Genomic DNA, 14,561 nt, shown 5'->3' on the forward strand with positions numbered 1-14,561 from the left:
AGAGCTCAACCTCAAGTCGTACTCCCTGTTAGACAGAGAACATTCTGCTGACTAGGAGAAGAAACTCTTCCTGCTGAGGATTATCCACGAAAACGAAATTGTGGCTTATATTGAACTCAGCATTATTGTATTACTGTTTGCCTTACTGAGTTGGCATATTCAATACAAACCTTGCTGTGGAATCAGCTCATTCTTTATTACATCTGTTATTGCAAAGCCTGTTTTACTGATATTGAGCCCCTGATGAAGTCCAGTTGGACGAAACTCGTCGGGTTTCTGGTTCGGATATAAGAACATCGGATATGTAATAATTAAGAAAACCACATTGGACTTACCAATTATCCGCAATATATGGTGTCCATATCTGATGTCTGCATTTTGATTAGGTCAGCCATTTGTTATTCAGTGATTGTTGAATACTTTTATATAAAAAAATTATTTTAAAGTGATTTGTGGTCAAATTCTGGAAGATATCATTGGGTTCAGCTCCCTTAGACACCACCCCTTTCTCTGCATATATATATATATATACACACACACACACACATATATATATATATATATATATATATACACACTTTTTAAACTATGTTAAATTTGAAAAAAAAAAATATTGAATGGTTTTGAAGGGAAAAACTGTCAGTTAAGTGGGTAATGGTGAAGTATGCAATTACAGGTTGAGTATCCCATATCCAAATATTCCGAAATACGGAATTTTTTGAGTGAGAGTGAGATAGTGAAACATTTGTTTTTTGAAGGCTCAATGTACACAAACTTTGTTTAATACACAAAGTTATTAAAAATATTGTATTAAATGACCTTCAGGCTGTGTGTATAAGTTGTATATGTAACATAAATGCATTCTGTGCTTAGATTTAGGTCCCATCACCATGATATCTCATTATGGTATGCAATTATTCCAAAATACGGAAAAATCCCATATCCAAAATACCTCTGGTCCCAAGCATTTTGGATAAGGGAGACTCAACCTGTATAAGAAATGAAATGTATTGGGGAAAAACTCCAAACATTGTAAAATCGGCCTTAAAAACATAAATAAATATACCACAGAAAGAAAAAATACAGAGGAACCAAAAAAAAAAAAGAGTTGTGATATATTATCAAAGATTACCCTTCAATTATCTGGAGGCCATTTCTGAAAGGTGGTGCAAAAGCAAAATGATTATGCTGTCCAGAGCAAATATTTATTTTGTAAAATAACAAAGACTTGTTTGTTAAGGACAATGGGCAGATGTATTAAGCCTGGAGAAGGGATAAAAAAAAAGTGATAAAGCAGTGATAAGTGGAAGATGATACACACACCAGCCACTCAGCTCCTATCATTTTCCAAATTCTTAATGATTGGCTGGTGCGTTATCCCCTTGCACTTATCACTGCTTTATCACTTCTCCAAGCTTAATACATGTGCCCCCATGATCTTTACTTTCTGCACAAGTTTTCAAGACTGTTCGCTATAGAGAATTCTGAAAAGGCCCAATCCCAGTCAGTTCTGTATTGTGCCATACTTTACAAATGCTCCAGTTCATCTGCGGTCAATCGTTTCCCATAAGTGACAAAACAAATACTGTACTGCAGACATCCAAATATCTAAACTTTTATTCATGCTGGAAACATTTACAGAGAGTGCAGTTTCAGCCAAAAACATCAAAATAACAAAGAACTGCCACAGAATAAAATTATACAGTAGTAAATGTAGATTAAGACACATATAGCACGTTAAAAAAATAAAACATAGACCTAGATCAAAGATATGCTTGTGTTATTATTTAACCGTATCATTAAGCAACTTGTCACTTTACATGTTTTGTGAAAAGTAGGTTGACAGGAAATGCTGTGAGTTGTAGTTCCATAACAGCTGAGCTGCAGGTAACCTGACTACTCTTTGGCACGTATTAATTTTTAAAATCAGTTTGGAGGCAAAAGTAAATACATTTTTCTAATAACTACTATCGCAAAATGCATTTTAACAAAGCAAACTTTAGTGACAAAAAGGGATATCCTATTAGTCCCGAAGTTGGCGTTATGATCCCCCGATGCCGCCATTTATCGGGTATTACACTGAGGCACATGAAGTATAATCCCCAATAATCAGCCCTTGAAACCCGCAATAACACATGGGTCTGGGAATTTATGTCAGATACCATGTGGTAACGGGTAATACCGGCAAATTTTTTAGGTGAAAAATATGGGTTTTAATAGGATAAGCCAGATACTTGCCATCGGGCTAAAATCGCGATATCGGCCCTTTTTTCCCAGCGAAAATTTGACGGGGCTAATAGGATACCGCCAAGGTTGTAAGGTTTTTTTTAATTTCAAAACCATCTGCAACTCACCGATGGGGCCACACAAAGGAGGGAAATGTCTCAGGGGGGGCCCCGCAGCTGTTACTGTAATGTTCTGGGGTTCAGAATCATTCAAACAAACTGCTAGCATCCACTCACGCTGTTCCTGAAATTCCGTTGCCTGTGTTAGTACCACATTCTCATGGTACCGGTCATGTGATGTGCGGATCATGCAGACGCAGTGTGCTGCGCAGCGCTGTAATTTCTCAAGAGAGAAAATCTCCCTACCACTGTAACACATTTCTACTACTAAATATAGTACCTATAAATGTGTCTTAAATATTACAGTAATTGATTTATCAGCCACAAAATATTAGAATTGTTTTCGCAAACATAATTTGATTAATCAGACATTGAGATATAACAGATTTTAAATTCATCTCTCAACGATCAAGATTGGTCAGGAGGCCCATAATTTAATGGGAAGTCCTGGACACTAATTGATTGTTAGATACCGCTCTAGTACAGTGAACATGTATGAAAAGTATGTTTCTCAGAGGATTTTTGCTATTCAAGAGGCTGGATCCCTCATGACACTATCACAACTGGTCAAAGTTTTTCTGGCCACATCCAAAAGATCTTCTTAAAGGTATGCACAGGTGGGAGCGCAAGTCACGATGGTGTCATTATTGGCAGTAACACCTCACCAGGATCTCACATCACTGTGAGTCAGAAGTCTCCCAGAAATTCCAAGAGAGAGTAGACAAGTATGCCACATCGTCATATAGAACAATTCTATCATCATCAGTGAAAACGACTTTCCTGAACCCACTGACTTGGGCCAAATGATGCAGCAGCTGCAGACAGGCAACTGTTCCTGGTTCTTTTCATATCGAAAACTGCTCAGATACATGTTACATATATTGTGCTAGAAAATGCATCTAATCAATTAGATAAGGGAGAAGTTGCATTTGGTCTACTCTCTCTTGGAATTGCTATTTGGTCTATTTTGAACATTTTGTCACCCTCCAAGAAATGGCGTTATCCTACGGTATTAGGGAAATGGCTTAGATTTCTACTTAAACAAGAATAATTAAAAACAGAATGTCCTAAAAGCAGGTAGGGATTTAGAGATCTGGCCTCCCCTAGGCACATCATTGGCTGCCCCTCATGTCATTACCCCTTTCATTTCGGATGTCAGTCCGGATGCCTAGAGCAGCCCCAGCCTCACCCTACTACCAACTCCTTGACCACAATTTGCTGCCCATTGTCCCACCCCTGTTATTTGCTAGTATAAAAAAAAGTTGTAATGACGAATAAAAAGAATCACCTGGCCCTTATCAGCCTGGTGTGCTGCCGCCTAGCAAGTGCCACTCCTAGGCACGTGCCTATTGGGAAATCCACCACGGTCTAAAAGATTTTGTACACCGCAAGGGGGAAAAATGTAAGGACATTTATAAAAACTACAGTTTGGTTGGAGTTGGTTACAGATCCTTTCCTGTGCTGCACTTTTCACAAATGTCTCCAAAATATTGTTGAAGGAAGGAGCTTAATTAGATTGATTATAACTTCGGAAGAAGAAAACCAAGGTAAACTATTTATGGTGTTCGAACCCAATAACATACAATTTTATGATTTCCCCTTATGGAACAGAACATTTTTTCGGACTACTGGTCCGTTGTTAACTGTTACTGCATATAGGGGGTCAATCCAATTAACTTGCCTCTGCCCAAACGGTGGGAAGTTGCTGCTGCGAGGGCGTGTAAATGCCGGCAACGGCATCATAGTCACCCCCTCGCATCCCCATCTTGCACCACATTCGCAGATTTTTGTGCACACAAACAAAAATGCATGAATCTGGCATTACCATAAGTGTGAATTATAGCTGCACTTACTTGCAAGGACAATTAAAACGCAGCAAAATGGATTGAGCCCTTACAGTCAAGTGCTAAAAAATATATTTTCTCTCAGAATACTTGTAATTAAAATGGATTTATGTCTATGAAGCATCATGTGGCTCTGAATTAATACACATACTGTATTTGTCACCCATTATATGGTGATAGAAAGTCCAGCATTTACCATTGAAGACTTATGTATATAACCAAATCAGGAAAAGATTAATAAATACATGTAGGAATCATTTAAATTCTGCAAAAGGCTTCACTTTCAGTTTCTGAGGTTGCATCCTTATTTAGGATTGCATAAAGTAGTACTGCCAATTTCCCCATATCCTGTACATGACAAGTTGACATCTAGTAGTGGCAAAAAAGTACACAATACATAATACAACCCTCATCTGGAAGTAACTACTTGTTTAAAAAAAAACACATTTTAAATAAATACATGAAATACTGGCACAAATTATCTGTTTAATAAAAAGCGCCAAAGCAATGACAGTCAGTGTGCCAGGGATAAAATAAAGGTCCCATAGGAGGGCAACTGTCCAAGCAACACTACTATAAAAGTAGATAAAATCATCTAACCAGATAAGTTAAGGGGGGTACACCGCTCAGCACACATCTCTCCCCCACTCAGCATGATGTGTGCTGAGCGAGGTGGGGGAGGAAGGGGGGGTGGAACGCTTATTTCACCCAGCTGTGAAATGAGTAATCTACTAGATTTGGCATGCATGCATGCATGCCAAATCTAGAGCCAACTATAGCGACGCTGTCGCCGGCACCATACGCTCGGAGAGATCCATGCTTAATTTCTAAGCAATCTAGTGAGATTGCTTAGATATTACGTGAACATCGTTACGTGTGTACCGCTCACTACACAGACCATTGTACGTTCCAGCAGGAAATAATCAAATCTACTCTATGCAGTAAAAAACAAAGGTCTAATGGAAGAAAGTTTGTAGCAAACAAAGATAATACACCAAACTGATCATATATCAGTTACTGAGGATCCATGCCTTAGTTAGTACACATTGTACCATGAAGCAAAGCAAAGTGAATTTATGAACAATCTGTATGGAACAGTATATATTATATATATATATACTCATTAATAGCATCATCTATGTGCTAGTATTCCTAAACTTTCTTGTACAACTGTTAAAAATTAAATTGTTATAGTTTTGCAAGAGTACAAAAAGTATGTAATTACCAGTAATACAATGACATTTTGAAATTATATGGACTGAGAAATTACCTGTACCAGTGCTTTTACTGGTTTATATAATCACTGAGTTAAAATTATAATACTATTTTATTTCTTATCCATTTGCTGGGACGTGTTTACTGATGGCTAATGTAATTTCACTTGTGGCAAAGAGGGTACTTTGCCAAAGTCCTGATGCTCAGAACAGAACAAGGGGCAGGTAGGGTTAAGAATCCTGCTCCTTGCTACAGTAAAGGTAATACATCCAGCTGCACTAGGTGGGTATGACCAATTAGTTGTGTGAAAGAATACAGGTTTTTGGGAACCAGTGGGCGGGTCTTCCAATACAAGTTAGTGGCCACATGACAGGGAGCGCTAGTTTGGACGCAGGTAGCAGTCAATGAAGCAATGTTTGTTGAACAAATGTGATGTGACAACATTGGTGAGGAATAAAGAAGCCACCTGACAGGGCAACCTGAGTGAAGAGTCATTCTTTGTGAAGCACACCTTCTACGCACTCTAAAATCAATACAATCTCAATAAATTACTCAACCATTTAGTATAAAAGTTCTGACACATTTTAAGTGCACTTTAGGGAAAGGCATCGCTGTTAAAAAATAAAGTATTTATACTGAAGAGACTATGGAACTCCAGGTGCTGTACTTCAAAGCCCAGCTCTCTGACAGTACATGGTGGGGATTACAGGTAAACAATATCTGTAGCTCAGACTCTCTCACTTTTATGACCATTTTGAAGTGTATTCTAAAGGTGAACCATTTTTGCCAGTTCAGTAGTGAAACGATCATGAACAGATGAGTATATTTTCTGATGGTAAATTACTGAAATTCTAATACTAAGTTTAGGCACCGACGCACTCACGTGTAGTGCCGAGACAAACTCCAGTATTTTTCGCAAAAGAGGGGTTTAAGTGGTTTTCAAGTCCTGCCAATGGATTACATATAGAATTCATTTCATTTCAATACAAGTAATATCAGTTCAAGTAAGGTTTCTGGTACCACTGAGACATATGAGCAGCATTTTATAATGTTTATATTCTGATTTGAAATAGAAAGAAAACTCTTGTTATTCATCGGGGTCATAGCTGAGAATAGGGCCGAGCCATTTCTCAACCTCTTCTACAGGCAGGTGTTTCCTGCGTGAATAATCCTCAACCTAAAACAAATAATTGATATTATTAGTTTAACAATATTGCAAAATGAAAATATCTGCATTTTTTAACAAATTATCCTTTCTCTACCAAAGTATCAGTCTCATCTTTCTAACACATTTAACTGGCCATCCGCTAGATCTTCTACCCTATGTAATAAAGTATCCACATTAGGCTTAACAACCAATGTTGACACAATCCAAGACTCCATACAGTCCTGTTTCTCCAACTCGACTGGAACAGTCAGTCATCGATGACCGGCAATCTGTAGGGGAAATTCTTAATTTTTAAAAATCCCAGATTAGAGGACCCCAAACATTTTTTTCAACTTGTTTAATATTCCCGATTCCCTGACCAGGCCATCGAGGGGTTGGGAAATTGTGGCAATATGTAGCTAATGTATTGGGGCCATTACATTATATAATCTCCTGATAGGATGGATTTATGGTAAACTACAAACATAAGCACATTAGGAGATAATTATGAAGACTGTAGAATAGATAGTGTTGCCAATAACAACCACCATCTTACTAAACTGTATTAGTAACATTACAGAAAATCATGGAAGGGTATTGGCCAATAGCTACTTTATTAAATGGTCAAATGAAGAACAGTTCTTATTAGCTGTCCCTTGCCCAGTCCCCATGAGACTTCACAGAACCAAGATAACCTTTCTATGGTTTGTAACTTCTAAACACATATTAATTGGATTACACGGATGTAAATCTGCAGTGGTTGAGAAGGAAGGACGTGCACATGATCATGGCTACAATAGAAGATTTTGAGTTCTAAGCAATCCAAGAGTGATAAATCATTAGGAGCTTAGAGAAAAGTCCAAGAAACCCGCTTCTAATGGACACTGACATATATGAAAGTCTGAGTTAAATTATATGCCTTATTTAGCGGTAGTGTTTAAACTTCACTGAATGTTCCCATCAAGTGATCCCTTTGCTGAAACATCAGTTTTAGAGAATGCTGCTTTGGCTTCCTGCATTCCTCTGGCAGTGCAGACGTCGGAGTTTTAATGATCGTACACGGTCTATGCAGACTGATGAGCATGACCTTGTGATATCACAGCAATTATAACTGACAAACCGTGTTTTGCCATTGTCTGAGCCACTAGTCAAGTTTAGTTGCTGTGGCACTAATATTTTGCAATGGAATCAGTAGAAGGTCCATCACACAGCTCCACGGAAAAGGTGTAAAACGACTAGACATTACATTTTCAGACCAAACCTCTAATTCCAACATCTCAATCTGAAACATAAGCTATTTTTTAAATCACAAAACAGAATACAAAATGCAACATATTAAAAATATATCCATAAATTAAAACATTTTAATTAACAAAACAATGTTATAACACTACAGTAAAGATACCTGATCTTTATCGATTTTTCCAACAGCAAAATATTTGGACACTGGACAAGAAAATATTAAACCAGAGACTGCAGCAGCTGGTGACATTGCCAGAGATTCTGTCAACTTTATTCCTATTAATAAAAAGAAACAAACCACAGAAATGTTATAAAAGTAAAAACAGTGTACACAGTTTTGGAGCAAGAATTACGCCACACAATGGTGGTCATTCCGAGTTGTTCGCTCGCAAGCTGCTTTTAGCAGCTTTGCACACGCTAAGCCGCCGCCTACTGGGAGTGAATCTTAGCTTAGCAAAATTGCGAACGAAAGATTCTCAAAATTGCGAATAGACAGTTCTTAGCAGTTTCTGAGTAGCTCCAGACTTACTCTGCCACTGCGATCATTTCAGTCAGTTTCGTTCCTGGTTTGACGTCACAAACACTCCCAGCGTTCGCCCAGACACTCCCCCGTTTCTTCAGACACTCCCGCGTTTTTTCCAGAAACGGTAGCGTTTTTTCACACACTCCCATAAAACGGCCTGTTTCCGCCCAGAAACACCCACTTCCTGTCAATCACATTACGATCACCAGAACGAAGAAAAAACCTTGTAATGCCGTGAGTAAAATACCTAACTGCATAGCAAATTTACTTGGCGCAGTCGCACTGCGGACATTGCGCATGCGCATTAGCGATTAATCGCTCCGTTGCGAAAAAAAAAATAACGAGCGATCAACTCGGAATGACCACCAATAGTGTTGTTTTTGTGCTTTACATTGGGATTTCTATATTAAGGGTACCAGATATAACACATCCAAAAATCATTTTACATTTTTTAAAATTAAAAAACTTTTTTTGTATGTATAAAGTACCTCAGATAAACACATTTTTAACAGCCTTTTTTTTATAGTTAAACTAAAAAAACAAAACTTATGACAAGTTAAAAAAATACTTCTTGGTGAAAGTGTCTTTATGTAGTTTTATTTATATTTGTACCTTTATGTAAATTCTATAAAAACGACTTCTGCTTTGCAGCTAATCTAAACCAACCCCATTTAAGCCTCCTTAGCATATATTAACAAACACAAAGAGGCTTTACTGCACACTTAATGTTAACTAGTGCAGTATACTCGCTCCCACAAAGATCTTCCAACACTGTCATTTCAATCTTACTGCTTTTATTTATTTATTTTTTATTTTACCACAGGAAAAGCACTAGTAAGTTACATGTAACCTGTAAAATCTTGTAATGATAGCTTATTTGATGGCTCTCACTGAACACCATAAACACCCATCGATCTCATCAACGATGGAAGAATATAGGCAAAACTAGAGATCTGGTTATTATGTATTTCAAACAGCTAGCTTCCATTGCTCCATGTTCCAATTCTGACACTCGCATGCCCAATGTAGGAGCTTCGTGGGTGGAGAGGAGTCACCATGGACCGGTCTGTGACTACGCAGGGCATGCAGCAAACAGCGATGCACTATATGTTCTGATACCTCTATTATAGCGATTAGTAACTTTTTCAGCAATGTGTGTTACAGTAGCTCTTCTGTAGGATTGGACTAGACATGATAGCCTTATTATGAGTTTTTGGGGCCCATGACCATGCGGTTCACAGGTTGTCTTTCCTTGGACCACTTTTGGTAGGTACTAACTACTGCATACCAGGAACATCCCACAAGACTTGCCGTTTTGGAGATTTTCTGACCCAGTCGGCTACCCATCACAATTTGGCCCTTGGAATGGTGAGATACACTGTGCTCACAGTTTTAGGGTGTGGAGCGCTGCCGTACATGGAGGGGTCTGGCTTCCTAAAGTTAATTGTTTCAGGTGGGTGATGCAGCGCTGCGGGATGGACAGGGTAAGGGAAGGCGGAGTTACCAATGGTGGGTCTGGGAGTGAGTTCAGTGCGTGTGCAGCCTATGGTGGGGAAAAGAAGACTCAGGACAAGGTGGCCCTTGTCAAAGTCGCTCAGATCTGTACAATTTCTCCTTTTTCCTGCTTCCAAAACATCAACTTCAAGAATGAATAGCTCACTTGCTGTCTAATATATCCCACCACATAACAAGTGCTATTGTAACAAGTTATCCAACGTTCCATACATCACCTGTACACATGATTAGTATATTAGCATAATACACTATTTATGCATGATGCAGTTATAGTGGCATCCTTGTCATTAACTTCTATACTTTGGGGGTAAATCCAAGTTGATCGCAGCAGGAATTTTTTTAGCAGTTGGGCAAAACCATGTGCACTGCAGGGGAGGCAGACATAACATGTGCAGAGAGAGTTAGATTTGGGTGGGTTATTTTCTTTCTGTGCTTTATTTTTACACTGCAAATTAGATTGCAGATTGAACACACCACACCCAAATCTAACTCTCTCTGCACATGTTAAATCTGCCTCCCCTGCAGTGCACATGGTTTTGCCCAACTGCTAACAAAATTCCTGCTGTGGTCAACTTGGAATTACCCCCTTTAATCTGTGCTAAACAGACCTAATTGTTCATCTTTAAGAAACTCAATACCTGTTGCTTCTTCAATGTTTGCCAGTTTCCACATGGTGACTTTCTCTGTGTGATCCGGCTGGCTGGGATAGCCTGGTGCTGGACGAATGCCTTCATACCGGATCTTACGCAGATCAGCAACATTCAGATCCTCTGCATCACAATAACCCCACAGGTCCTTCCTCACTCGCTCATGGAGTTCCTCTGCAAATGCCTGATTTAAGTGAAGGGTAAATACAGTCAACAAATATGAGAAAAGGAGCAGATTTTCCATGTTACCAATTCTGATGTGAGGACATACCAAAAAACAGATGAAAATGTAATACTATCAATGTATAAGCAGGCAAAGACATAACGCACAATAACAATTTCAGTGCATAACGAAACCTATTTACCTCAGCTAATCTGTCTCCCAGGGCTTTGACCATGATGCTGTTGTAGTCATCTCCTTTGTTCTCATAGGCTTTGCTCAGTTCCTCTACACCAAAGATGGCTACAGCAAAAATGCCCAAATAGTCACTCACTCCAGAATCCGCAGGGGCAATAAAGTCAGACAGACAGTAATAGGGGTCTGTCGATGCAGAGTCTTTTTCTGCCTAAAATACAGAACACAGCATGATGTTTATATTTGCATCTCTACTGATCCTCATAGTCCAGGGTCTTGTAGACTAGAAGTTACTTGGGTTATAGTCATTAACGAGCAGTGCGTCGCAAAGCTGTGGTTGTGCCATTGTGAGATAATTAGTAAATCCTGTTGCAATAATTATTATGGCTGAAATAAATCAGTTTTCCTGAAGCATCAACTCTACTAGGGAACTCAATTCTTGATTAAAGCTCCACTGCAGAGCACTGGACAGGTGTAATGTACTAGCGTAGTGGTTCAAAAAAACTGTGCCTAGGCATGCCTGAGTGCTGCAAGGCTCTTGCAGGGGAGCCTCAGGTTTGTGGTCAAGGACCAAAGCAAACTATTTATGGTCAAAGTGATAAGCAAAACCAGTGCTAGTGGCTGCCAATCATAAAATATGTGGACAAACGGAAGCACAACTATACACCACCAAATAACTGAACCTAAGGATAACAGGTAGGCACAATTTATTTAATTACATTTTTTCCTCAAATTTATCAACAACAAACTTTTATCCTAGGGGGTGCCATGAAAAAGTTTGGGAAACACCTTTAAGATTGTAAGCTCGCAAGAGCAGGGACTTCTTTCCTCATGTGCCTTTCCTTTTCTTACTTACACTCTTATACTTCCAACTCCCTTTGATGGCACCTAAACCCTGGTGTTCTATACCTGTCCTATATTGTCTTGAACTGTAAGTGTTGTTTTCTTGTTTGCTCATTTGATTAAGTACTGTGTAATGGGCGCTGCTGGGGACCTTGTGGCACCATATAAATAAAGGATGATAACAACAACAACAACAACAACAACAACAACACTACTGTACTGGAGTAAGCTTTTAGGTAGACTGCCAGATTAATTTAAGAAAGGGAGGGTACCCCCTATCATTTATTAGTGGGCTGAGTTGTGCTTATAAACATGGATGCCCTTGTTCACTTAAATGTGTAGGGACATTTAAACAGGATAACTCCTCCAAACACTTTGTTTATTCAAAGGAGAAAAAGGAGTAAGTATAAATCACCTGTTGCCTCAGGCCATAAAAAGTAGCAATGGGCTCTGAGGAATGCAGTACATCTTCTCCTGCATATAACATAATGTCGTCTTGCATGCTTTGAGCTGGCCAGATGCCTACAATACCTCGGGCTTCAAAATTCCTCCTGCATATTAAAACCTGCAGCAAATTTTGGGCTTCATCATAAACTCTTTTGGCTTCTTCCCCTGGAAATAAGTGTAAAAAAATAGTCATATACTGTATTACAAAGATGTTTACATCTTTAAAATATAGCATCAGATACATTACCAGCAGCTAAACAGCTTTCACGGGTTGGCATGTAGTGAGGATTGTAGTCCTAACAGTGGAAATCCTCCGACAAGGTATTGTTGCCCAACTGTGTGGGGTTTGTATGTTCTCAGGAACATACTGGCAAGTTAACTGGCCGATGATAAAACATGGAGGAAAAATAGTCCTGCTCATGTTCTTTGAACAAATCGTAAAGTCCTGTGAGTTTTATAGTCATTTTGACATTTTTTTTTCTGTCAGAAACGTACAGCTCTGTCAGTGAGGCAGTTATATGCTGTGTGGGTAGTAAGAAAGTGTTATGCTGTGGGCAGTGAGCTGGCAATGTGCTGCTGTCAGTAGGGTAGGGGTGCGCTGGTGAAAAACAGGGCAGGGATGAGCTGGTGAAAAGCTGGTGAAAAACAGGGCGGGGATGTGCTGGTGAAAAACAGGGCGGGGATGCGCTGGTGAAAAACAGGGCGGGGATGCGCTGGTGAAAAGTAGGGCAGGGATGCGCTGGTGAAAAGTAGGGCAGGGATGCGCTGGTGAAAAGTAGGGCAGGGATGCGCTGGTGAAAAGTAGGGCAGGAATGCGCTGGTGAAAAGTAGGGCAGGAATGCGCTGGTGAAAAGTAGGGCAGGAATGCGCTGGTGAAAAGTAGGGCAGGAATGCGCTGGTGAAAAGTAGGGCAGGAATGCGCTGGTGAAAAGTAGGGCAGGGATGCACTGATGGAAAGAAGAGCAAAGATGCACTGATGGAAAGTACGGCAGGGATGCGCTTCTTTTCTGTGAGTAGTGTCTCTGTGAAGGTGTCCGATAGTTGGAAAATAATACACGATCATGTGATCTGGTGTGTCCAACCATGTTAGTAGGATTCCGGTCATAAAACACCTTTACATATCTATAGTCCCCGCCTACAGGCCCCAGACGACCTATCATGATGATATTTAGCCTAAAACCTGCCCAGAACAATTACCTACATAATGGTGAAAACCGCATCACAATTGGTTTAGTGTTTCGGAGTTTCTCTCAATCAGACAAACAGACAGACATACTTTCTAATTTATATAGAAGATACATATTGGGAATACTATTAAAATGATCCCATTTATCTATCTGCATATATTGTACATCTAATGAGAAGTCATATTTATTTGTACTACATATGGAAAACACCACAAAATAATTAGTCTCTTCCTTTCCATCTCTATTGATACACTGTATTACCAGTAATTTATATAGGCCCTCATTCCGAGTTGTTTGCTCGTTATTTTCCTTCGCATCGGTGCGATTTTCCGCTAACTGCGCATGCGCAATGTTCGCACTGCGGCTGCGCCAAGTAAATTTGCTAAGAAGTTTGGTATTTTACTCACGGCATTACAAGGTTTTTTCTTCGTTCTGCTGTTCGTAGTGTGATTGACAGGAAGTGGGTGTTTCTGGGCGGAAACTGGCCGTTTTATGGGAGTGTGTGAAAAAACGCTGCCGTTTCTGGGAAAAACGCATGAGTGGCTGGAGAAACGGGGGAGTGTCTGGGCGAACGCTGGGTGTGTTTGTGACGTCAAACCAGGAACGACAAGCACTGAACTGATCGCACTGTAAGAGTAAGTCTCGAGCTACTCAGAAACTGCAAAGAAAAATCTTTTCGCAATATTGCGAATACTTCGTTCGCAATTCTGCTAAGCTAAGATTCACTCCCAGTAGGCGGCGGCTTAGTGTGTGCACTGCTGCGAAAAGTGGCTAGCGAGCGAACAACTCGGAATGAGGGCCATAGAACACATTCTGCTTACAGAGAATATTTGCCCATTCACATCAGTCCCTTACAATCTATATTCCCTACCACATGTACACGCACACACATTCACGCTATTGTTTATTTTTGTTGGAAGTCAATTAACCTACCAGTTTATTTTTGGATTGTGGGAGGAAACCAGAGTACCCCGAGGAAACCCATGCAAGCAAGGGGAGAGTATACAAACTCCACACAGTAAGGTGCATGGTGGGAATCAAACCCATTACCTCAGTGCTGTTAGGCAGTAATGCTAACCATTACACCATCTGTGCTGACCAGTTGTATTTCTGATATAGTTCAGAAGTGATATGTAAAATACATTAATGGATATACTGCCTTGTCTGAATTCTGTGCATTAAAATATTGGGTAGTGTAAGGCAATCAAAGTAAATTATTTCTTTGTACAAGTATGTAGCTAATGTGTGTGT

The 14,561-nt window shown here is 39.7% G+C and overlaps 1 protein-coding gene across 1 annotated transcript in view; it reads right to left on the reverse strand.

The window, feature by feature from the left end:
• Positions 1–1,599: 1,599 nt before the first annotated feature.
• MTR (5-methyltetrahydrofolate-homocysteine methyltransferase) overlaps positions 1,600–14,561 on the reverse strand; it is a 224,570-nt gene continuing 211,608 nt past the window's right edge. The window contains exons 29-33 of the mRNA XM_063918059.1: positions 12,092–12,288; positions 10,844–11,044; positions 10,470–10,662; positions 7,957–8,069; positions 1,600–6,581 (exon numbers count right to left, since the gene is read on the reverse strand). Of these exons, the coding sequence (XP_063774129.1) occupies positions 6,492–6,581; positions 7,957–8,069; positions 10,470–10,662; positions 10,844–11,044; positions 12,092–12,288 (794 nt within the window). The 3' untranslated portion in view covers positions 1,600–6,491. The remainder of the gene's footprint in view (positions 6,582–7,956; positions 8,070–10,469; positions 10,663–10,843; positions 11,045–12,091; positions 12,289–14,561) is intronic.

The sequence above is a fragment of the Pseudophryne corroboree genome, chromosome 4 (genome assembly GCF_028390025.1).
Source record: "Pseudophryne corroboree isolate aPseCor3 chromosome 4, aPseCor3.hap2, whole genome shotgun sequence".
Taxonomy (NCBI): Eukaryota; Metazoa; Chordata; class Amphibia; order Anura; family Myobatrachidae; genus Pseudophryne; species Pseudophryne corroboree.